This window comes from Osmerus eperlanus, chromosome 26, assembly GCF_963692335.1.
Source record: "Osmerus eperlanus chromosome 26, fOsmEpe2.1, whole genome shotgun sequence".
In the NCBI taxonomy this organism is placed as follows: Eukaryota; Metazoa; Chordata; class Actinopteri; order Osmeriformes; family Osmeridae; genus Osmerus; species Osmerus eperlanus.
Window position 1 is genome coordinate 2,883,402 of NC_085043.1, and position 25,544 is coordinate 2,908,945.

The 25,544-nt window shown below is 42.7% G+C and overlaps 1 protein-coding gene across 2 annotated transcripts in view; it reads right to left on the reverse strand.

The window, feature by feature from the left end:
* Positions 1–3,129: 3,129 nt before the first annotated feature.
* sgta (small glutamine rich tetratricopeptide repeat co-chaperone alpha) overlaps positions 3,130–25,544 on the reverse strand; it is a 55,143-nt gene continuing 32,728 nt past the window's right edge. For both annotated transcript variants that reach the window (XM_062452695.1, XM_062452694.1), the window contains exons 10-12: positions 23,796–23,951; positions 3,780–3,900; positions 3,130–3,637 (exon numbers count right to left, since the gene is read on the reverse strand). In XM_062452695.1, coding sequence (XP_062308679.1) covers positions 3,789–3,900; positions 23,796–23,951 — 268 coding nt within the window. In that variant the 3' untranslated portion in view covers positions 3,130–3,637; positions 3,780–3,788. The remainder of the gene's footprint in view (positions 3,638–3,779; positions 3,901–23,795; positions 23,952–25,544) is intronic.

A 25,544-nucleotide genomic window follows, 5' to 3' on the forward strand; every position in this document is an offset into this window, starting at 1 on the left:
ATTGACCGGAAAAGGGTGGAGTGCAATCTCCGGGTCGGGGAGGAGATCTTGACCCAAGCGGAGGAGTTCAAGTATCTCGGGGTCTTGTTCACGAGTGAGGGAAGAATGGAGCACGAGATCGACAGGCGGATCGGTGCGGCGTCCGCAGTGATGCAGGCTCTGCATCGGTCTGTCGTGGTGAAGAAGGAGCTGAGTCGAAAGGCGAAGCTCTCTATTTACCAGTCGATCTACGTTCCTACCCTCACCTATGGTCACGAACTGTGGGTAGTGACCGAAAGAACGAGATCGCGAATACAAGCGGCCGAAATGAGTTTTCTCCGCAGGATGTCCGGGCTCTCCCTTAGAGATAGGGTGAGAAGCTTGGTCATCCGGGAGGGGCTCAGAGTAGAACCGCTGCTCCTCCACGTCGAGAGGGGCCAGTTGAGGTGGCTCGGGCATCTGATAAGGATGCCTCCTGGACTCCTCCCTGGTGAGGTGTTCTGGGCACGTCCCACTGGGAAGAGGCCCCGGGGAAGACCCAGGACACGCTGGAGGGACTATGTCTCTCGGCTGGCCTGGGAACGCCTCGGGGTCCCCCAGGAAGAGCTGGTGGAAGTGGCCGGGGAGATGGAAGTCTGGGCCTCCCTGCTTAGGTTTCTGCCCCCGCGACCCGACCCCCGGAAAAGCGGCAGATGATGGATGGATGGGTTGACTGTGGCTGCAAGGGTCATCACTGGAGAGGACTACCAGTGGCTCTTCCGGAAGCACTAAGAGAAGCAGGAGTGGTCCCGTCCACCATCGCCGACTAAATAACACCCTTCTTGTATTTTCTCAAAAAAAAAAAAAAAAAACTTTTCCACATATATACTAGTGGAGGGCATAGATTATATGTTTTAATCTAGATTAATCTCACTGTAATCTTGGCGTTAATCTAGATTAATCTAGATTAACGACGTTTGACGACGACTCTTCCCCTGCGCTACATCAGTGCTTGGCCCGGCATCTTCCGCATTAGCTAAGGGATGCTTTGCGTTTAGTTGGTATTTGAGACTGGAAGAACTCCTACAGTAAACTAATTCCACATAGCACAAGGTGCAAACAACCTTAGTCTTGTCGAGGTTTCCATTGGGAAGCTTCTTAAAAATACATTTTCCCTGAAGCAAACCAGGCGGCTTCATAGCTGCATCCATGTTAGCACGTCACGTTTGATGTGATAATTTCATACACAAGGCATACACACAGGTTCGAAGACTCGTTCTCGCCCCCTACAATGCAATTCGGATAGGTATACATCCGCGCTAAAATATCAAGGTGAAAGTCATCAAGACTTCTAAGTTGTGTTATTCTGTTAACATGTTTAACCATTTATTAAACACATCCTGGATATAAGTTAATAGTCAGCAAAACAATTGACTTTTAACCTCAAACATGACGTGCTCTCTTCCCTGCTGACAGCCATCTCTGCACAACTCTGTCAGGCTGAAACTGAAACCTCTGGTCCCTCAATGCTAATATATAAAAGCTTCCATAGCATTTCATCAGTATGATACTAAGTACCCAAGTCGACACCATTCTTCTGCTGCAGTTCAATAGCCTGGGGGAACGAGGTCAACGGCTGGCCCGTCTTAATTACGTGATATGCCGTTGTTATAAGTCGTGCAATAACACGATGGGCATCTACATTTAAATTCCTGACCAGCATGGTCAACGGCCTGGAAGATGGATTGTCAACCATCCGCTTAGCTGTCACGCAAACCGGGTGCTGTTTGCTAGCATGGCTGGTCAGGGATTGTTTTCGAAAATTGTCGGTGCCTGTGTAAAAAGATCCACTTTTGTCTGCTTTAGACGGGAACATACGACAGACGACACTGATACGCAGATTTTCTATACATGTGTGAGGTTGTCTCTTGCTGTGGTCAAGAGGTCACGGAGCAGGCCTTGGACAATACACATATAGATCAAGGAATGTGCTAGGGTCAACTTAGGTTCAGTGCAAGATGCAGAGAATAGTACAAGCAATGATTAATGACAGCATCACCTGTGTGTTGTTTCTTCTGTGCATCAAGTTGTGGAATGAGTACCGTTTAAGGAGATGTTGTGATGGTAACTATATTTGTACAGTCCAGCCATATATAAAGGACTTCTGAGAGACATGTTTTCTCACTCATGCCAACCACTCTGCCTGTCGTGGTGACGTGATCCGAGCAGCTCGACTTAATAAACAAAGTCAACTCTTTTCATTGTGGTGCTTTCCTTGGCCCCTCCTCTGACAGAAAATCATCTAACAGACACAGTGCATCTTCGTTCCATAAATAAAAATGCTTCCGTTTGAGCTCGTAGCTCTACTTTGCTGCCATCGTCACTTTATTGTCTTGCGCCAGTTGTTAAAAATGTATCGATATTAGAGAATTACAATTTGACAACCACTCGTCACTCACTACTCAACTCTTGATTTGTCAAATGTGCGCCCCACAAGCTGAAGTTATTTATGCATTTAGCAAAACATGAAGGATGTTAACTTTTACAATGCGAATTTCTTTTTCAATCAATAATTTGCAGTGGCCCGGTCGGGCCAGTGAGTTGCTAGTTTAACTGTCCCGACGTTACTTTTTACTGGCCCCGGGCCATCGGGCCATCTTTATTGTCGAGCCCTGTTTGAGAATAGACTAACGGCGATATTTTTTTTCATCGCCCGATAAGAGTCTCACGTTAACGCAGTGCGTTAACGCCGATAACGGCCCACCACTAATATATACACATATACTGTATAACAGGTATCAAATAATGGTTTTCCATTCACCATCACAGAGTATTGTGTGTAGATATAAAATCAAAGGTTTTGAGAATGAGTTGGGAATTTCTAAAATTCTGGAAACTCAACTCAAGGCTAAATAATAGGTGCAAATAAGTGCACAAGGAGTTTAATGAATTCACAGTTCCAACCCTTCATGTTAAAAGGAAAATACACAGAATATTTAAATGTATTAGTAATCCTTTGTCTCTCTGGGTCAATGATTTAATTAAAACAAGAAACCAAATGCATCAAAATATTGATGCAAAACATATAAAAAAATATATAGAAACTGGTGAATTGTGTGATTTATTGATTGACTAGATCAATGCTGCATACAACACACAACAGGTAGAGGCTATTTTAAAGGCTCCACTGAACGTTATTTATTTTTGACAATACTCTACATATCTTATATTACTACCAGTTCAATAATTTATTTTCAAACAATCCTTGTGATCCATAAAGGTAGTGATGCGAACCTCCACACGCAAAAGTTTAATTGTTCTAGTAAACTGCATTTTAGTACACTGGAGTCAGGATTCAGTTAGACAGCTCGGATGACGGTTAGTAACATTAAACATTACAACCATTTGCTACACTGGTATGACTTTGCATTACAAGAGAGGCTCAACTGTTTCATAAAACTTCCTGAACGTTTGATAGTTCTGAGGTCCATTGAAGACAATACAATAACAAATGTTGCCTTTATTGTTGAGTCACAATGATCATTCTCCTTCGAGTCAGAAGTGGAAGATGGCCACGCATGCATTCATCGATGAAAAGCTTTATTGTCCATGGAGCAGAGAGAGTAATACAAATCATATAAAAGGATAGCCCGTCTTCACTTTCCCCACAGGTTTTCGTCTGTTCAAAAACAAATGTAGTAAGCAGACCCTTATTTTATCCATGTTTACAGGTAGGTGAATAATAATACATGAATAATAATCAGATACAATTAATAGATTGATTCTTATTTTTGTAAACCTTTAATTACCAACATTCATACCTGTAAGTATCAAGGTTGTTCCTCGTTACTTGCACTTGGCGGTCGACTGCGAATTTGACTCCTCAGCTGCTCAATGAGCTCGGGATTCTGTTGTTGCATTTGTTGTGCAAACTGTTGACCCCTAAATGGACAGAAGTTTAAGTTTCAACACAAGTTAAAGGTGTTGCATATCATTTAGATACATTTCTAACCTGGACCACGCACATGCAGTTTGTTTACTGTATCATTCAATCTAACTGGACTAAAGAATGTATTGAACAGGCTTGTTCATTCAGAGCTAATATGATAGCTCCTGCTTTCCCATGGCTGGATGGGGTGAATGGGCTGGTAGAAGGGGGAGTGGGGCTGTTAGGGATAGACTGGGGGGGGAAATATGTGAGGTTGTCTCCGGTGGAAATTGGGGGAGAGGAGGGACTTCCTGTTTCTGTGGCAAAATATGTAGGCCTACCACCAGCACCTAACCAGAGTCAGGTGGCTGAGCGGTGAGGGAATCGGGCTAGTAAGCCGAAGGTTTCCAGTTCGATTCCCGGTCATGCCAACTGACGTTGTGTCCTTGGGCAAGGCACTTCACCCTACTTGCCTCGGGGGGAATGTCCCTGTACTGTAAGTCGCTCTGGATAAGCGCGTCTGCTAAATGCAGCTAAATACCCGCTGCACTAAAAGCACTTAACGTTCCAAATAAATCATTAAATGATAAAACTAGGGATTTGAATTTGGTTCTTCAGCTCACTAGACTCGGTTGCCCCTCTCAAACCTAAGAAAAGAAAGGATAAGAAATTGGCTCCATGGTATTCAGAGGAAACCCGTACTCTCAAAAAGTCCACTAGAAAATTAGAACGTAAGTGGCTATCACTAAATTTGAGATTTTACGCCTGGCCTGGAAGGACAGCCTAATGGAGTACAAGCAAGTCCTCATCAGGTCCAGATCAGAATACTTCTCTAAGTTGATTAGTAAGAACCAGCACAAAACTAAATTCCTATTTGATACAGTTGCAAAACTCACTAAGAAAAGTACAGATCTCTCTCCCAATGATTTCCTAGAATTATTTGACCGCAAAATCTATGCAATTAGGGACAAACTACAGACTAGTCCTGGAGGAATGGCCATGAACACTGAATTTTCCTCTATACCAAGCATTCTGCATGTTGAGGCTCACTCACTTTGCAGCTTTTGACACTGAGATTCTCCTGGAACGTATGGAGAACTATGTTTGGATTTCTGGTACTACACTTCAGTGGTTTAGATCGTAGTACCACAGGGTTCCGTTCTAGGCCCTGTGTTATTTTCGCTCTACATGCTGCCTTTAGGAAACATAATTAGAAGCTCTGGGGTAATTTTCACTGTTATGCAGATGATACTCAGCTATATATGTCCATAAAGCCTGGAGAACTACCACACGCTATGGAAAAATGTGTTTATGGGATAAGAACTTGAATGACAGCAAATTTCCTTCTCAATTCGGATAAAACAGAGGTGCAAATTTTCGGTCCTAAAAAATACAGAAATAATTTATCCAATCTGACCTTAGACTTAGACGGCATCAAAGTCTCTCAAAGCCAGCTGGTAAAAAATCGAGGAGTCACAATGGACCCAGCAAATTACCAGAACTGCATTTTCCCATCTTTCCCATCTAATTTGGTAACATACCAAAATACGAAAATTCCTCTGAAAGGATGATGCTGAAAAACTAATACATGCATTTGTTACATCCTGACTGGACTACTGAAATGTGTTGTTCTCTGGCCTCCCAATTACCTACTTAAAAATACAGCGGGTGCAAAATGCTGCTGCTTCTTCTGACAACCGTCTGGTGGTCCCACCGCTCAAGAGCGCCCGGTCCCAACACAAGTTCTTCTGTCTGGCCCCCCAATGGTGGAATCAACTCCCCACCTCCATCAGGGACACTGACTGTCTCCCCACCTTCAAGAAAAGGCTTAAGACGCACTTGTTCCGGGGGTACAACGGTACTTAGGAATGATTTGCTGGACCTGATGCTAGTTTACTCCAGGATCACAATGACTCTTATTGAGAGACTTGTTGCTCTTGTTGGTTAGTTGTTGCTCTTGTTGGTTAGTTGTAACGGATTTAAATTATTGTACTTGCTGTGAAATATTTTACTGTTGATTGTTTTTTCTACAGGTAGAAAAAACAATCTTTTTGAGTTTCATGTTGTTTAATTGTAACTTGTTTAACTGCATGCTCTTATGGTCAGAGGTGTCAAAAGTATTCACATTCATTACTCAAGTAGAAGTATAGATACTAGGGTTTAAAAATACTTCTGTAGAAGTTGAAGTATCAATTCAAGCTTTTTACTCAAGTAAAAGTATAAAAGTACTGGTTTCAAAACTACTTAAAGTATAAAAGTAAAAGTAGTAAGGGGAAAAAATGCCATTAAGGACAAAAGCTTAGGCACAGGGGTCTATAATGCACGACCCAGTGACGTGCGGTGAGGTTCGTGGCTGGGGAGGCACTGACTCTTTCAAAGTCAGATTTACAAATATAGGCTATGAATTCAACAGAGCAGCATCAATTCATCATTCAACTGGCTGCTTGCATATTGAGTAATGGTTATATTTCATATCCCATATCAGCATTCTTTACACACACATAGGTAAGGTAGCTAGAGCAAGCGGCCCCATTATCGTTCATTCAAACTCGTTCCAGACCCCATTATCGTCCACAACAGTTTCTTCCGTTAATTTCTTAAAGGCGCGATTGATTGCAAAACCGATTTTACCTTGTCATAGTTGAAAAATGACAGTTTGGTATGTAAAATAGACATACAGTGAATCTCAAAGTCCATTGAAACCTCTTTCCTATCAAAATTTCACTTTTTGAAACTGCAACCTCCAAACGCTAGCTTTTGAAACAGTGCAAGTTGTGACGTCACAACTTGCAGCATCAACTTTGTCGCGCCCCAAAATTTACATTTACCCGCCCTCTGGTTTTCTGGTCCAGGAACATAAACGGAGGTTGCGTAGCTCTCCGACACTTTTTTAGCTAACTGTGCGCTGCTCGGTACTTCCACAGGAATTACAAATAAGAAAGTTCATTAGTTTTCAAGATATTGAAAAATGCCAAATGACGTTGTGTCCTTGGGCAAGGCACTTCACCCTACTTGCCTCGGGGGAATGTCCCTGTAATTACTAAGTCGCTCTGGATAAGAGCGTCTGCTAAATGACTAAATGTAAATGTAAATCTAGTCAATCTGTTGAAAACAGTGTTGTGTAGACACAATAGATTTATTTGTACGCTTTTATTTCAAGTCTCCACCTTCGTTGTTTCAGTGAGTGTTGGCCGTGTTGCGTCTTTGCTCCACAGCTTCACTCGTTGTAAACCAACCAATCAGCGTGCAGCTCATCTATATATTCATGAGCATACCATAAAAGGAGAAAACCTAGCGTTTTTTCCCAGGAAAATTTCAGAGGATGTATCAGGGGGCATATAACAGCACCCGGGCCATTTTCAGCCCAACCAATGTTACATACCCTCTTCGGAGACCTTAAGGAACACTGTGAAATACCCCAAAAACCCAGTCAATCACCCCTTTAAAGAAGATATGCAGCAGCAACGAAAGAAATTAACTCATGGATGAGTACACATCTTATATTGCTGCACACCAAATTACAGCTTCTTACTTTAAGATTTGAGTATGTAAATACGCTCTCAAACCGTATGTGTAGCATCTGCCTTCCGCAGCGTCAAACTTGACATTTCTCCATTGAAAGTGGTTGGGTGGACGATAATGGGGCCCCTTGGCTAACTGCTAAAATCATCCATCCATCCATCATCTTCCGCTTATCCGGAGGTCGGGTCGCGGGGGCAGCAACCTAAGCAGGGAGGCCCAGACTTCCCTCTCCCCGGCCACTTCCACCAGCTCTTCCTGGGGGGCCCCGAGGCGTTCCCAGGCCAGCCGAGAGACAGTCCCTCCAGCTTGTCCTGGGTCTTCCCCGGAGCCTCTTCCCAGTGGGACGTGCCCAGAACACCTCACCAGGGAGGAGTCCAGGAGGCATCCTTATCAGATGCCCGAGCCACCTCAACTGGACCCTCTCGACGCGGAGGAGCAGCGGTTCTACTCTGAGCCCCTCCCGGATGACCAAGCTTCTCACCCTATCTCTAAGGGAGAGCCCGGACATCCTGCGGAGAAAACTCATTTCAGCCGCTTGTATTCGCGATCTCGTTCTTTCGGTCACTACCCACAGTTCGTGACCATAGGTAAGGGTAGGAACGTAGATCGACTGGTAAATAGAGAGCTTTGTCTTTCGACTCAGCTCCTTCACCACAACGGACCGATGCAGAGCCCGCATCACTACGGATGCCGCACCGATCCGCCTGTCGATCTAATGCTCCATCCTTCCCTCACTCGTGAACAAGACCCAGAGATACTTGAACTCCTCCGCTTGGGACAAGATATCCTCCCCGACCCGGAGATTGCACTCCACCCTTTTCCGGTCGATAACCATGGCCTCAGATTTGGAGGTGCTGATTCCCATCCCAGCCGCTTCGCATTCGGTTGCAAACCGCTCCAGTGAGAGCTGAAGGTCACGGCCCGATGAAGCCAACAGGACCACATCATCTGCAAAAAGCAGCGACCCGATCCTGAGGTCACCAAACCGGACCCCCTCAACGCCCTGGCTGCGCCTAGAAATTCTGTCCATATAAGTTATGAACAGAATCGGTGACAAAGGGCAGCCCTGGCGGAGTCCAACCCTCACCGGGAATAAATTCGACTTACTACCGGCAATGCGGACCAAACTCTGGCACCGGTCGTACAGGGACCGAACAGCCCCGATCAGGGAGTCCGGTACCCCGTACTCCCGGAGCACCCCCCACATGAGCCCCCGAGGGACACGGTCGAACGCCTTTTCCAAATCCACAAAACATGTGTAGACTGGTTGGGCGAACTCCCATGCACCCTCCAGAACCCCGCCGAGGGTATAGAGCTGGTCCACAGTTCCCCCAATGTCCCCAGACTCTGCCTCCACGTCGGAGCTCGTGTTGGTGGGATTAAGGAGGTCTTCAAAGTATTCCTTCCACCGATCCAGGACGTCCCCCATCGAGGTCAGCAGCGCACCATCCCCACCATATACAGCGTTGACAGTGCACTGCTTCCCCCCCAGAACCTTTTCGAAGCCGTTCGGAAGTCATTCTCCATGGACTCGCCGAACTCCTCCCACGGCCGGGTTTTTGCCTCCGCAACCGCCAAAGCCACATTTCGCTTGGCCTGCCGGTACACATCAGCTGCCTCTGGAGTCCTACCAGCCAATAAAGTCCGATAGGCCTCCTTCTTCAGCTTGACGGCTTCCCTCACCTCCGGCGTCCACCACCGGGTCCGAGGGTTACCGCCGCGACATGCACCGACCACCTTGCGTCCGCAGCTCCGGTCAGCCGCCTCAACAATGGAAGCCCGGAACATGGCCCATTCGGACTCAATGTCCCCGGCCCCCCCCGAGACATGATCGAAGCTCTCCCGGAGGTGGGAGTTGAAGCTCCTTCTGACAGGGGATTCTGCCTGCCGTTCCCAGCAGACCCTCACATTACGTTTGGGCCTGCCAGGCCTGACGGGCGTCTTCCCCCACCATCGTAGCCAACTCACCACCAGGTGGTGATCAGTTGACAACTCCGCCCCTCTCCTCACCCAAGTGTCCAAGACATTCAGCCTCAGATCCGACGACACGACTACAAAGTCTATCATCGAACTGAGACCTCGGGTGTCCTGGTGCCAAGTGCACATATGGACACCCTTATGCTTGAACATGGTGTTCGTTATGGACAAGCCGTGTCTAGCACAGAAGTCCAACAACAAAACACCGCTCGGGTTCAGATCGGGGGGGCCGTTCCTCCCAATCATGCCCCTCCAGGTCTCACTGTCATTGCCCACATGAGCATTGAAGTCCCCCAGGAGGACGAGGGCATCTCCGGGAGGAGCGCTTTCCAGCACCCCTCCCAGAGACTCCAAAAAGGGTGGGTACTCTGCGCTGCCGTTTGGTGCGTAAGCACAAACAACAGTGAGGACCCGTCCCCCCACCCGAAGGCGGAGGGAGGCTACCCTCTCGTCCACCGGGGTGAACCCCAACGTACAGGCGCCTAACCGAGGGGAAACAAGTATTCCCACCCCAGCTCGACGCCTCTCACCGAGGGCAACTCCAGAGTGGAAGAGAGTCCAGCCCCTCTCAAGGAGACTGGTTCCGGAGCCGATGCTGTGCGTTGAGGCGAGGCCGACTATATCTAGCCGGAACATCTCTACCTTGCGCACCAGCTCCGGCTCCTTTCCCGCCAGCGAGGTGACGTTCCACGTCCCACTGCTAAAATCAGGAAAATAAAATGTCTAGGCCTATCTTTATTGGATTTTAAAACCGGAATGTTATACTATAGCTGTGTATCTATTAGTGCTGTCAGTTAAACGCGTTATTAACGGCGTTAACGCAAACCCATTTTAACGGCGTTAATTTTTTTATCGCGAGATTAACATTCTTTTGGGCCTAGCAAACTTTGTAGTTTTTTTCACATGCTGTTGCAACGACTACTGACGTTAGGAAAACTACAACACCACACCGGATCTAGCTAGACCGGAAACAAAACAACAGGCACGCTGCACACACTTGTTTGGGCTTGCGAGCCGGCTAAAGAATAGTAGGCTAACGTTACGTTTTGAGTGGATAGCGAGCGCGAGACGCCGAAATGGATGCCAATAAGATTCTGAATGGAAAGGTTACATTTAAAAAGTTGCCAAATGGTTCCATTGACAAGACCAAATTGATCAGTGTGTTTTGTCGTTGTGAACTGAGCTATCATCGCAGCACGTCCAGTCTGAAATACCACTTGATGGCCAAGCACACAGCTGATGCGAATTCTCCGCCCCCTCGTCAAAGCCAGGCAATGTTGCAATGTTGTTTTAAAAAAAAACAAAAAAACATTTGCACTAACTATTAGGGCTGTTCCCACTCAGTCGACTAGTCGATTTTATGGTCGATATGCTCTTGGTCGACTAAGATTTTTTTAGTCGAGCTGCCATATGACAGTGTGAGATCTGATTCCCGCTTGTGTCATCATTGCTGAATTAACGAAATGTTCTACAGAAATTGTAGATTACATTATTTAAGACAAAGCATCTCAAAAATATATAATTTAAAAGAAAAGGTGTTATTGTTTTCCCTTTCGTTAATCTGCGCTTTGTTTTGGTTTGGTATTTTGCACACGGCACGAGCACAATTGGCTGCCGAACTACAAACTCTGCCATAGCCTACTTTGTCGGTGTTATTAGTCAAAATGGCAAAGAAATCTGTGGTATGGCAGCATTTCATTAAAGTACATTTACATTTACAAAGTACCGGGTGACTTGAAAAACGTTGAATGCAAACTCTGCCAACAACGGTTTATTTTTCATAGTTCGACGTCGAATATGATGTAGCCTACCACCTGAAAAACGTAAGTTGGCCTAGCCCTACTTCGCTCATGCTAACGCGCTGGGTTAAAAAATGAATATACCTATTATAAGAATCACATCCAAATCGAATGACATTATCTTCTCCGGCAAGCCAACATCTTTCTCTGTTGCACCGTTCCCCACTCAGCTTCTACGTAAGTTCGCATGCTGCTAGTTCAGGCAGTGATAAGCGCGCTCTGATGATTTGCATGTTAAACAAACAATATTTTTAATTTGTAGTACATTGTAAGAGATACTAAATACCATCGGCATTCGGTTACAACAGTACTGGTGATACGAGTATAGTATAGTAGGCTATTAGCGGCTGAATCTGCAATGTCCAGCAGCCATTGAGTCAGATCGGGAAAATGTTTGTACGTTTTTGTTTTGTTTTTTAAAGCGTTTCAAATTTCGATTAGTCGATTTTCAGTTGTTTTAGTTGAGTCTTGGTCGACCAAAGAAAATCTTAGTCGGGGACAGCCCTACTAACTATGCAATCCAATCCACTTTTCCATGTTGATAAGAGCATTAAAATGAGAAAAAATAATGGGACAAAAAGAAATCAAGGGACGTTTAGAATAGATAAAATGTGCGATTAATTGCGATTAAACGCAAGTTAACTGTGACATTAATGCGATTAAATATTTTAATCGTTTGACAGCACTAGTATCTATATATTAAAGTACAATGCTGTGACATAACGTTTTTAATTTGTTTTATATCGACATTTTGGTAAACTTTCTAACGAGCGTCGAGAGCTAGGTGGACGATAATGGGACCCCTTACGCTACATATTTGGCCAAAGAAAAGCGTTAAATTTATAGCGGCTCAGAGAGAGTGCATTTGCTCTGCACCCTCCGTGTTCTTAATTTGCCAGAATTTCAGATTAGCAAGACTAATATGTTATACATATACGTAAAATATATGGCCTAGACTATGGAATGTGAGAACGTATAATAAAAGTGTGTACAAACATTACATTCAGCGGTCAAATATATATATATTTATATATATATATATATATATATATTTTTTTTTTTTCATCATTATTTGTTTTTTACATTTCATGATGACACAGGGGAGGCACTGCCTCCCTTGACCGCACGTCACTGGCACGACCCCACCTCCCCCCCCAAATTTTTTTTTCCAAAGGCCATAATGACTTGTTATATTGAAATGTTAATGTTGAAAAATGTGGGTTGCACCTGTTTATGCCCATTGAAAATTAACGCATTTTAGTACAATGCAAATACATTAAAGAACCATATATGTGTAGCCTACTACTAAGCATTAACATGTGTTTCATGGAGCGGAAGATATGATGACTAGTTGCCTATAAGTATAATGCTGCAAAAAGTCAAACTTCAGAGGCATGTTATCAATAGCCTTTATTCAAATTAGACGGCGAGTTTGTGAAAGCCATTAGCTCGTGGTAGCCTACTTGGGTGCCCAGAGCTTGCAGCGCATTCGAAAGGAGTTGTTTTTGCATCCAAACATGTCGAAAAATTCTTCCAGGTACAGCCAGGGATGTAGAAGGGTTGGCTAATCTTCCTAGCTACCAACCTCCTCGCTGGTGCTTGGTTCGTACATTTTGCTCGAGTTCTCTTGAGTCTCTGCCACGGACATCTTCGTAGGCTACATACGTCTGCTATTTCCTTGCTGGAGTTTGACGTGATTTTGTGTCATGTGCAGGTGATGGATCACGTATAAACCAATAGGGTGTCGGAATGGTATATGTTTATACTTCTCATCCAACCACAATCAAATTCACTCTATCCGGATGGCGCGTTTTTCTGGATAGTTGGGTGTGCTCAAGCCTTCGGCGAGAGCACAACCTTTGTTCTCTCACATATATATTATTATTTATTTTTATTATTGTTTATTTTCGCCCCCCTAAAACTCAGTCAATATTTGGCCTACATACACAACGGCGGTGTCAAAAGGTTCGTCTTGGTAGCGATTGCGTTGCTTCTATTGGAATTTACGTTCCGTTGCATGGTTTGGGCTTCAGTTAAGTTTTTGTGGCGAAAAGTGAAGCTAACGGTGGCTAATTTGCTAGCCACAGTCACTGACGTTACTAACGTCACTACGTCACTAACGTCACGAAAACACGCGTGACTACCTTTGGCAGAACATTCGTTTCGCATCTGTTAACTATAGCTTTACTGCAAGGCAGCTGCAGGAACGCCACAAGCAAAGAGGCCAGGGTGATAACTATTTACTCATTTTACTTTGTGATATGACACACAATTGTGATGTGTAATGTACAGTATAAGCTGATATTATTAAGGAAGTACATCTACTTTCGGAAACAGTAGTCTACTATTTCACTGAAGTATTAGCATCATGACATTAGCCTGTGTTGCCCGGGCAACACATACTACAGTGGTCTATGATGTAGCGTTATCTGTTTTCAATCGTTAAAATAAACATTCCTCACATATACATTTTCGTTGTAGGATTTATTCTGACATTAGTAAACGATTTGTTGGTGAAATTACCATTACCTGTGGTTTCAAACCAGTGTAGCTCACTGCAACGCTGTAGCTTACGCGAGACACACTACAAAAACATCTACACTACACAGCTGTTTAGGAAGTCAAACGGCGACAGAACATGTTCGGCACTCCCCTTACTTAAATCAAAAGTCTATCTAACTACTAACCTGAACTTCATTGCCACATCCTAAACGTTGTCAATCTGTTCATGAAAATAATTAATTTCAGCTTAAACCGTACAACGGAACATTAAATCCAATTCAACCAACGCAATCGCTACCAAGACGAACACAGCAGTAGTCTAGTACTGTACCGTAGTAGTACAATTTACCGGGGCAGCTTCTCCATACAGGGCTATATCGCATTTTGCGTTGTTACTGACAATGATCGCTACCAGTGAGCTTTTTATAAATGAGCGATTTTCCATTAAATAAATGTCAAGCTTATTTACGTTTTGGGGGGCATATTTTCAGTTAGCAGATGGTACTGTTTGAATCGCGATTCCATCTTCTACTGCCGGGTAACGTCGTAGAATAATCTTCAAAGGGGGTTCTTTATTAATGAATGAATGCAATGAGTAGGCTAAATGCCTGAAAATATCATGAGAAGGGAAAAACTTAAAATGACGTTTAAATCATAGAGATTAGGTCAATTTTTACACCGGTCTGCCAAATTTATTCGTTTTGTTTCAACGATGAGGCTGCCTCTTGCAGGGGAAATGAGAAGACATCTATTTCATTCTACACTTCACTCGTATTTTCAGTTGTAAATGAGCAGCAAAAAAAAAATGCTTTTAAATCTGTCATCTTTATAAAAAAGCTTATTACTAAATTATTTACTGTGTCGTCTCAGTTACACTATCAGGGGTGGGAAATACTGTGATTTGCTAAAGTAGGCAAATGGCTAGTAGAACATAACATTTCATAATAATTTCAGTAAATCAAGCAGCGCTGCAAGACCCAGTGAAATGTTGTATATCTTACAGCTAGCATTGGCTTACTCAACTTCGGTAGGCCATCCTCAGTATTTGCAAGCTAGCTAAACTTAGCATAAACTATATCTAAAATAATTTTGTAGACATAACAATGGATTTAGTTACTAAATGTTGGTGTTAACTTTTTATTTTTTCTAAAATGGTCCTAATCTCTATGACAAGTTTTTCCCTTCTCGTGATTGTAGTATGACCCTCTGGAAGCCCCGTACCTGGGGCTGTATAAATGTATCAGTGGGTTGTCATGGAAGCAGTTCAGTAAATATGCCAGCAGACTAAAGACATGCCGTTGTCCGTATCCATTTGTAATGCAAATTACCACAGTGATATCTTCAGGCATTTAGCCTACTCATTCATTAATAAAGAACCCCCTTTGAAGATTATTCTAACAACAACGTTACCGGCAGTAGCTATCTCAGATGGAATCGCGATTCAAACAGTAGCCTACCATCTGGTACTGTAACTGAAATATGCCCCCAATAACGTAAATAAGCTTGACATTAAATTAGCTGCACGGTCTGTAGAGATCTTGGGAGGAAGACACTTTTTTGTGTTTTGCTAATGCAGAATTCGGTCAAATGAAATCGATAGACGTAATGAGTGGCACATTACGTGAAATAACATTGGATTTTATTTTGTTTGAGTTTTAATAACTTGTCCAGTGGGGCAATTAGCCAAAATTAATATTCCAGACTTGCCCTACAAAAAAATACACTTGTCTCGGACAAGCCTTAATGTCGAGCCCTGTAGCTACATGGCTAGACTGTTGATACAGATCAGAAACCATCATATCTTGGACACCCAAAATCAGCGAATCTCACAGGCAAATCAATTACATATGAAGGCCTTTATATATGGCTACAAACTTCTGCCCGGCATCTAGCTGGCTACTTGTTACTAAGTAACAACTTTGTTGCACGAGCATTCTTTCTTAGCTACAAACTTCTGCCCGGCGTCTAGCTGGCTAATTGTTACTCAGTAACAACTTTGTTGCAGGAGCATTCTTTGTACATTGCGAGCTAACAGTGTCCGGTAGGCTACTTCGCTATAAATAATGATGTCGCTATAAATAATGATGTTAAACCGAGACCACTCAGCCCTAAAAGAAAATGTAAGGTAAAAGAAACTAAAGAAAGGTTTGATGTTAGGCTACTTTGAAAATTATAAATAAAATAGGCTAATGTAATAATAAAACTGCTAAATCATTCTCTAACTATAGGCTCCTCTATATCTTGCATAATGAAACATAACGTTTTTTAAGTAGCCTAATCAAAAAGCCTGCGCTTGCCCTCATTGGGTGTGCTTTGCCTTCGGCAAGGGCACAACCTTTGTTCTCTCACATATATATTATTATTCTTTTTATTCTTTTTGCCCCCCTAAAACTCAGTCAATATTTGGCCTACATAGACAACCTAGGTGTCAAAAGTTTCGTCTTGGTAGCGATTGAGTTGCTGGCGAAAAGTGAAGCTAACGGTGGCTAACTTGCTAGCCACAGTCAATGACGCTACTTACGTCACTAACGTCACGAAAACTCGCGTGACTACCTCTAGCAGAACATTAGTTTAGCAGCTCGTTAACTTCTGGGAGATAGCTAAGCTAACTGCTTTACTGCAAGGCAGCTGCAGAAACGCCACAAGCAAAGAGGCCAGGGTGATAAGTATTTACTAATTTTACATTGTGATATGACACAAAATTGTGACGTGTAATGTACAATATAAGCTGATTTTATTAAGGAAGTACATCTACTTTCGGAAACAGTAGTCTACTATGTTACTGAAGTATTAGCATCATGACATTAGCCTCTGTTGCCTGGGCAACACATACTACAGTGGTCTATGATGCATCTGTTTTCAATCGTTAAAATAAACATTCCTCACAAATACATTTTCGTTGTAGGATTTATTATGACATTACATTACAAGTAAACGATTTGTGGGTGAAATTATAATTACCTGTGGTTTCAAACCAGTGTTGCTCACTGCAACGCTGTAGCCTACCCGAGACACTACAAAAACATCTACACAGCTGTAGGAAGTCAAACGGCGACAGAACATGTTCGGCACTCCCCTTACTTAAACCAAAAGTCTATCTACCTACTAACCTTAACTTCATTGCCACAGCCTAAACTTTGTCAATCTGTTCATGAAAATAATTAATTTCAGCCTAAACCGTACAACGGAACGTTAAATCCAATTCAACCAACGCAATCGCTACCAAGACGAACGAACACAGGAGTAGTGTAGTACTGTACCGTAGTACCGGGGCAGCTTCTCCACACAGGGCTATATCGCACTTGGCGTTGTTACTGACAATGATCGCTACCACTGAGCTTTTTATGAAAGCGATTTTCCACTAAATAAATGTCAAGCTTATTTACGTTTTTGGGGGCATATTTTCAGTTAGCAGATGGTACTGTTTGAATCGCGATTCCATCTTCTACTGCCGGTAACGTCGTAGAATAATCTTCAAAGGGGGTTCTTTATTCATGAATGAATGCAATATGAGTAGACTAAATTCCTTAAAATATCACGAGAAGGGAAAAACTTAAAAGGACGTTTAAGTCATAGAGATTAGGTCAATTTTTACACCGGTCTGCCAAATGTATTCGTTTTGATTCAACGATGAGGCTGCCTCTTGCAGGGGAAATGAGAAGACATCTATTTCATTCTACACTTCACTCGTATTTTCAGTTGTAAATGAGCAGCAAAAAAAAAAGCTTTTAAATCTATGTAATCTTTATAAATAATAAGTATGCATTTTTATATAAAATACAGAAATATCAGTTGTAAAAATGTCATTCAAAAACGGACCCCTGTGCAACCGACGCAAGCAAGCACACCCTACAATTTCCCTAGAAATTGTACCCTCTCTAGTTTTGTTTTGTGTGTGTTTTTCTACTTAAGTACTTGACACCTCTGCTTACGGTTCTTCCCTTTGGCACTTATTTGTTTTTTCACAATGTATGCTTCATGTTTTGGCTGCTCGCAATGTTTCTCGTTGTTATGATCAGTGACCTATGCACTTTTGTAAAGCTCTCTCTTGGAAGTCGCTTTGGATAAAAGCGTCTGCTAAATGCATAAATGTAGGCTATTGACTAGAACCAGAAAGTTTGATCACAAAACATCTACTCTCGTCTCTACACTGGCTCCCTATCCAAGCCAGAGCTGATTTCAAAGTTCTATTACTAACCTACAAATCTCTGCATGTATTGGCACCACTTTACCTCTCTGGTCTCCTTGTACCCTATCACCCCGTAAGGACTTAGATCTCAAGATGCCGGCTATCTGGTGGTTCCCAAAAGTTCTCATATAGAGCACCTCTTCTCTGGAACAAATTACTTGTCTCAATTAAGGAGGAGGTTGATACCGTTTCGACATTCAAAATTAGGTTAAAACGTTCTTGTTTAGTCAATTCTATGAGTGTCCTATGACTGCTAAAGTATGTGTGTATACTTTCAACGTAAAGCTGAAGTGTGTGTTTGTATATGTATCACATGTAACTTTTAAATTACAATTAAAGCTTCTATATGTTCATGTCGCCCCACCTAGATTTTACACAAAGTAAACCTGTTACTGTATATTGTTACTGTTATTGTTTCTGTTACTAGTTGGTGACAATGGGGGACGGGGCATTCTTATTCTTATTCGTATAACTTATCTTAGAGTTCTTTCCCCTGGAACAGATTTCATGTTCCAACCGAGGGGGGCTGGCGCTGTATTAGTGTCTAGGGCTGCATCAAATACCCTTTTTTGCTCTGCTAAATTGCTGCACTAGTCCACACTTGACCGGTGGGGATCTCATTCTAATATTACTGTAACTGTTAGCTGCTCCTGGCATTCTCTAATCCCTGCTCTCCTCTCTCTGTCCCCCCTCCACACATACCCTGTGGTGTGGGGGGTTTGAGCTGTCAGCACCTGCCTGGTCGTCGGTCTGCCAATGCTGGACCTGGTCGCCAGTGGACGTCGATCTGTTACAGTCTGCCAAAGCTGGATCTAGTCGCCAACTGGAAACCAGTCTCAATGACAGGTGACAGCGAGTTTCCCGGTCCCTTCCCACATCTACCAAGTTGAACAATGGTTTTTGGTGTTTCAAAACCCATTGACACTTCCCCGGTGTATGACTATGTTAAGCCTGTGTTCTGCTCCTCTCTTTCACCAACGGTCTCTGGAGGAGGGGATCCCCCTCACGGAATTGCTCCTCCCAAGGTTTCTTCCATTTTTTCTCCTCTAGTGAGTTTTTATGGGAGTTTTTCCTTGTCTTCCTTGAGGGTTTAGGTTGGTTGAGGGGCAGTTCTATGGGCGTATGTGAAGCCCTCTGTGACATGCTTGCGTGTAAAAAGGGCTATACAAATACATTTTGATTTGATTGAATTCAACAAGTCTAATTACTCTTCGGTTTTCAATCAAATTATCATGACAATGCATGAAAACGGGCATAGCGATAAACAGATTAGAGCTTCCCGTCTTTAGGCTTGTGGTCCTGCATTCTACTACTAGTATGGAAGCCCATAGAGCAGTGGTTCTCAACCTTGGTCCTCAGGGACCTCTGTCCTGCATGCTTTAAATGTTTCACACACCTGATTCAAATGATTGAGTCGCTCAGCAGAAGCCTGATAACGATCATTCATTTGAATCAGGTGTGTTGGAGCATGGAAACATCTAAAACATGCAGGGCAAGAGGTCCCTAAGGACCAGGGTTGAGAACCACTGCCATAGAGGACTATATTCAAATGATAATGCAATTTCAGAAATGCAATACAATAACATTACAACAAGAACATAACAGGGAGTCAGGTGGCTGAGCGGTTAGTGAATCGGGCTAGTAATCTGAAGGTTGCCGGTTCGTTTCCTGGCTGTGAAAAATGACGTTGTGTCCTTGGGCAAGGCATTTCACCCTACTTGCCTCGGGGGAAATGTCCCTGTACTTACTGTAAGTCGCTCTGGATAAGAGTGTCTGCTAAATGACTAAATGTAAATGTAAGAATGCCTAAAATAAGTCCTTCATTTGTCCTTTTCTGTGGCGTGGTGTAGAAGACATTTGTACAGAGCCGAGCCGCCATATGTATACTACTTGTAGCAAACCACACTTAAAGGGGCAATTGATTGCAAAACCGATTTTACCTTGTCATAGTTGAAAAATGACAGTTCAGTGGGTAAAATAGACATACGGTGAACCTCAAAGTCCATTGACGCCTCTTTCCTATGCAAATCTCACAATTTGTAACTGCTGCTGTGAAACGATGGGTTTAAAAAAAATCCCCAACGGGGCTCCACCTTTTTTGTCTCTTTGTCATGCCCCAACATTTACCTACAGACCAGCCCACCGGTGTTCTGGCCCAGGAACATAAATGGAGGTCGCGTAGATCTCAGACACTAGTTTATCTGCACGCGGCTCTGTGTAGCCTACTTCCACGGGAATTGAAAGAAGAAAGTTTTCCAAGTTTTCCTAAGGATATTGAAAATGAACCACGGTCGTAAATGCAGTGTTCCGGGCTGTACAGGGAATGCTGACAGTCATAGTCTTCCCACGGAACCAAACACTCGACGGGCATGGCTGATGTTTGTCTATGAGAAGATCCCTGTGAAGTTCGACACTCATTTATTTATTTGCTCGAACCATTTCACCAAAGACAGTTTTGAATGAAAACCTTGGACAATTTAAAGAAGGATTTGCTAAGCCACTGTTGCTGAAAAGAGGTGCTGTTCCAAACGTATGCTCATCACAAACGCAAGCTGTAAGTATGATATTGTCGCTAACAGTTAGCCTATTAGCAATGCTAACGTCTCCTGTATCTATCATAGGTAGAATGCTGTTTCTAAACACATCAACATACCTTACTTAGCAAATGATTATAGCTAGACTAGCTGTAGTCGGCATTAGAAGGAAAGCTTCCGAAAAATAGCCAGAAAACGAATAGCAGTCTAGCCTATTGCTAACGCCTGTCTAGATTATCTATTTGAAAGAACTGGAGAAAGGCAGGTGCTAGATACAGGATACGTTAGCATTGCTAATAACTGTTACCGACAAAATCATACTACAGCTTGCGGTTGTGATGAACATAAGGTCGGAACGCACCTCTTTTCAGCAACAGCTTCATAGCAAATCCTGCTTTACATTGTCCCAGGTTTTCAAACCCGTCCTTGGTGAAATGGTTCGCGCAAATGTGTCGAGGCCCTGTGCAGTTCGACCCGAGATCTTCTACGCTACGGTATAGACAAACATCAGCCATGCCCGTCTAGTCAATTTTAGCTAGACTAGCTCATCTGCTTTTTATTAATGCTGATTTGCAAGGAATGCTAGATAGCGAAAACATAGACTGTAGGCATGTAAACTAGTTTAGCTTGCTGACGCAAGAGCATAGGTAGAATGTGTGATGATTTAGCCTATTCTATTGGCAATGGGGCTAACGTTATTTCATGTTCCTGACTGTGTTTCATTCAAATAAATAACCTGTGACGACCACAGAAGTGGAAACAACTAACATAATCATTTGAAATGATATCTAGTCAATCTGTTGAAAACAGTGTTGTGTAGACACAATAGATTTATTTGTACGTTTTTATTTCAAGTCTCCACCTTCGTTGTTTCAGTGAGTGCTGTGGCCGTGTTGCGTCTTTGCTCCGCAGCTTCACTCGTTGTAAACCAACCAATCAGCACGCATCTCATCTATATATTCATGAGCATACCATAAAAGGACAAAACCTAGCGTTTTTTCCCGGGAAAACTTCACTGGATGTATAAGGGGGCATAGAACAGCACCCGGGGCATTTTCAGCTCAACCAATGTTACATACCCTATTCGGAGACCTTAAGGAACAGTGTTACATACCCAAAAAACCCAGTCAATCACCCCTTTAAGGGGCTCTGCTTCAACCCTACAACTTCAGTTACGCAACATATCATATCCAGTAACTATCAAGGACTACAATTATTATAATTTTTTGTACACTGTAGATGAACAAACACCTTGTCACGGTTGATAAAAAGGGACTGGTTACCACACTGTTCAAAATGTCAGTCAATAACTGTCTACAGATTCATTATTCACCCCCTGGGTAATTTGTCGTGTTGCACCGTAAACTAAAAAGTTGGTTCATTTCTGGATAAATGGTGAAGTGTTGCAACCACCCCAGCTGTCCAGTGAGCTGTGTACTGATATCAACTGGTACAGTTCAACTGTACAACGAGTACAACGCTACTTAGGAAAGATTTGTTGGATCAGATGTTAGTTTATTTCCTCCAGGAACACAATGACACTTATTGAGGGACTTGTTGCACTTGTTGGTTAGTTGTAACTGATTGAACTATTTGTGCTCGCTGTGAATTATATTATTGTTGCTTGCTTTCTTCCAGGTACACTCTAGCACTTTTGAGGTTCATGTCGTTTAATTGTAATTTGTTTAACTACATGCTCTTCTGGTTCTTCCCATTGGCCCATATTTGCTTTTCACAATGTATGGTTCATGTTTTGGCTACCCGCAATGTTTTTGGGGCTATCTCATTGTTTATGATCATTGATCAATGAACTTTTTGTAAAGCTCTCTCTTGGAAGTCACTTGGGATAAAAGCGTCTGCTAAATGAATAAATGTAACTGCCAAACTGAGGTTGACACTGCTACAGCTAGCAAGCCATCTTACGCTTACTACCAGAACACACAGTTAACAAGCCAACTCCTAGACTCAATTGTTTTCTTAGAACATTAAAGCTGGAAATGCCAGAACAGCACCTGCGCTTCTTGTGTCGAAAGGACTAGGTGGCAGTGGCTAGCAAATGCACTGGTAGTACACTACTCATCACCCGCTTTAAATAATTTTTTAAGATATCTAAGTATTATTCCAGCAATGTCTGTGTTCAAAGTTTTTGTGGCACTATTATTTTGAAAAACGGGCCATATTTTGGCTGGTGTATTGCTAAGGACCCAAGGACATGAGGTACCGCAAATGACGTTGCTTGGATGAGCATCTTTCAAAGCTCTTTATGGATGAAATGTTGGCTTGCTAAATACATTTACCTTTAGTCATTTACCAATAACAGCAAAGTTGTTTAAGTTACCACCGAATCAACTAACCAACATCTTATTCACCAGCTGCATCACGGGCACAGGCATCATGGACCCTGCACTAATGGCTTACAATTACCACCACATACATAATTATTGTTTGGTCATCACTTTCTTTCAAAATCCCCCAAAACGTCCACAATCACAATTGCCAATACCTGCCACAGGCAACATTTTATCCTAACATTAACATTTCAGCCCTTTCTGGACACTTCCTTTTCACTTTGTACCAATTACCATCTCTAAAGGCTTTTGTCTTCTCATTCAGCACAGCAGTCAGATTGGTGCTAATCCAGCTGGGGGTTTTTTTGGGGGGGAAAGCAACATTTCTACGTGGTTACATTGTTGTCCCCGCTGAAGTTGATGCAGTCTGTAATGCAGTCAGCGAGTTTGATGATGTCTTTTCCGTAAAATGTATTTGTAACATCATAGTCTGTCGTCCCTACGCAGACACTGATCATATCTCCTCTGTGACCTGCTAATCACTGGATAACTGCTTTGGGATATTGGTTAGATCTCTGGGGGGCAGCTCCAGATGTGTTTCTGCTGGTTTGATCAGCTGTAAAACAACACATCCCTTGTGCGTGCCTCTAAGACTTCTGAGTGAGATAAATAGCTATCCTACTACAAAATATCCCTGTCCAGGCCAAATAAATATTCCAATCAAGTCTTGCAACTTTCTCAAAGAAAAACACAAAAAACACACTGGAGAACCAAAGTTCAAAAGTACATGGTATGTTGATTTAAACTTAATTAAATAGCATTAAAAAGGTTTAAAGCCCAAGTTTTGCATTTGATGTATATACATTGGTTTCAGACCCTGATTAGTTATTTGAGTCATGTCATAATTATTTTATTTGAGTAAATCTCCTTTTACGTCAGTTCGCAAGTTTTTGCTCTCCAGACAATGACCAGGTGGATCAACGTGTGTAGATTGGCTTCTATTTTCAGTCACACACTATCAGTTCAAAGCTGTTATTCATGCAGTATTGAGTGTTACAACTTTCTAGTGACATTGTGATCCAATTTTAGAATACATACGCTTGGATGAGACCAGAGATATCACCAGTGCTTGCACCCCCTGCTCCTGCTACAACTTCGGCTCCTGGTGTTGCCCCCATGCCTGCTGTTGCCCCAACTCCAGGGGCTGCGGCACCAGCCATTGGACCATAAGCACCTGACATCATGCCAGACATCCTGGAGAGAAGAACAACAGAATCAGTCACTTTTAACAATGCAATTTCTTTCATTTCATTTAGTAAAGTGTCAAATGTATTTGGATTTTAGATTCGTTTTTTTGAATTTTTGTTTGGAATTATTATTTGTACATTACGTACAATAATAATAATAGAGAAATCTAAATTTTTCACAATAAAATGTAATACAATACCTCCAAGCTTTTATTTCTTGTAGGGTGTATAAACTTACACTGTATACAACTGATATAAAATATAGGCCTATATGCAGCCCAGTCCCCGGTTTCCACAATATAGTGATCGAGTTAAAACTAAAAAGTTAGCTATACAATTTAAAAATATATATTTCTGTTAGCATTTTCTTAATTTATTTTAACAAAGAGACAGGAAAGGCAGGGAGAGACAGGGTATGACATGCAGGAAATAGCCCGGGCAAAAAATGGAACGTGGTAATGTGGATCACGGTCTAATTCTGAAGAATAGAATAATGGTATATATCATGATATATTCGTTTATCAAAATATTTCATGACAAGGCAATCCTCACCGCTGCGGCTAATGTACCGCACTTGGCCGGATTTGGATAATAATTTACATTCTTCTTAGGTTCTAAGGAAAACTGATTCAACAACATCCTCATTGGGGTGTACTTGCCTTCGGCGAGTTCAAACCATTGTTCTCATATATATTATTATTATTTATTTATTTTCCCAGCCCTAAGGATCCCTCAATATTTGGACTACATAAACAGAGTCGGTGTCAAAAGGTTTGTCTTGGAAGCGATTGCGTTGCTTGTATTTTTATTTACGTTCCGTTGCACGGTTTAGGAGTTTACAAAGTTTTTGCCTTGTGTGCACCAAGGCACCTCAGTGCTAGCCTAACGCCACAAAGTCAGCACACATTAGCAACGACGCAGTTCTAGTAAGACAGACAGCGATATCAGCGAGCCCTCAGCATTAGTACCGTAGCTAAGTCTAGGAAAGTTGAGGTTACTTTTCGCTAGGTACCTACAAACATGTCTTAATCTGTTAGAAAAGTGGGTTCCCCTTCGTTCTTTTGGTGATCAGTCTCAGGAGCACTACTTACCCGTCTTCATGGAGCCGACCAGCTAAATGGTTATTTAGCACTAGAGTTGCTACCTGCATCCTACAGCTGGCAGCCTGGAAACATACCCATCTGCAACCGACGCAAGCACACCCCACAATTTCCCCAGAAATTGTAGGATTTCCCCAGAAATTGTACCCTCTTTAGTTCACCTGATGCTGTCCCTGCATTATTTCCCATACTGTCTATAAGATGCTTGCGTTAATCTTATTGCACAGATCAAAACTGTCAATTGCCGTAAATTAAATGTAGGTGTCATTGTCAATGCGGGAAATTACATTTGCAGATGAGCATCTATGCATCTAGATGCTCATCATCTCAGCATCTGTGAAGAATGTCAACAGTGAATTGGACTTCATGGTTTTTTAACCCGTGTGTTATCTTCGGGTCATTCTGACCCACCATCGTATTGCGACAACTTTACCGCATACAAAAACAAAGTGAAGCATTTTCTTTTAACCGTTGGGCTGTCTCAGACCCCCCACATTGCG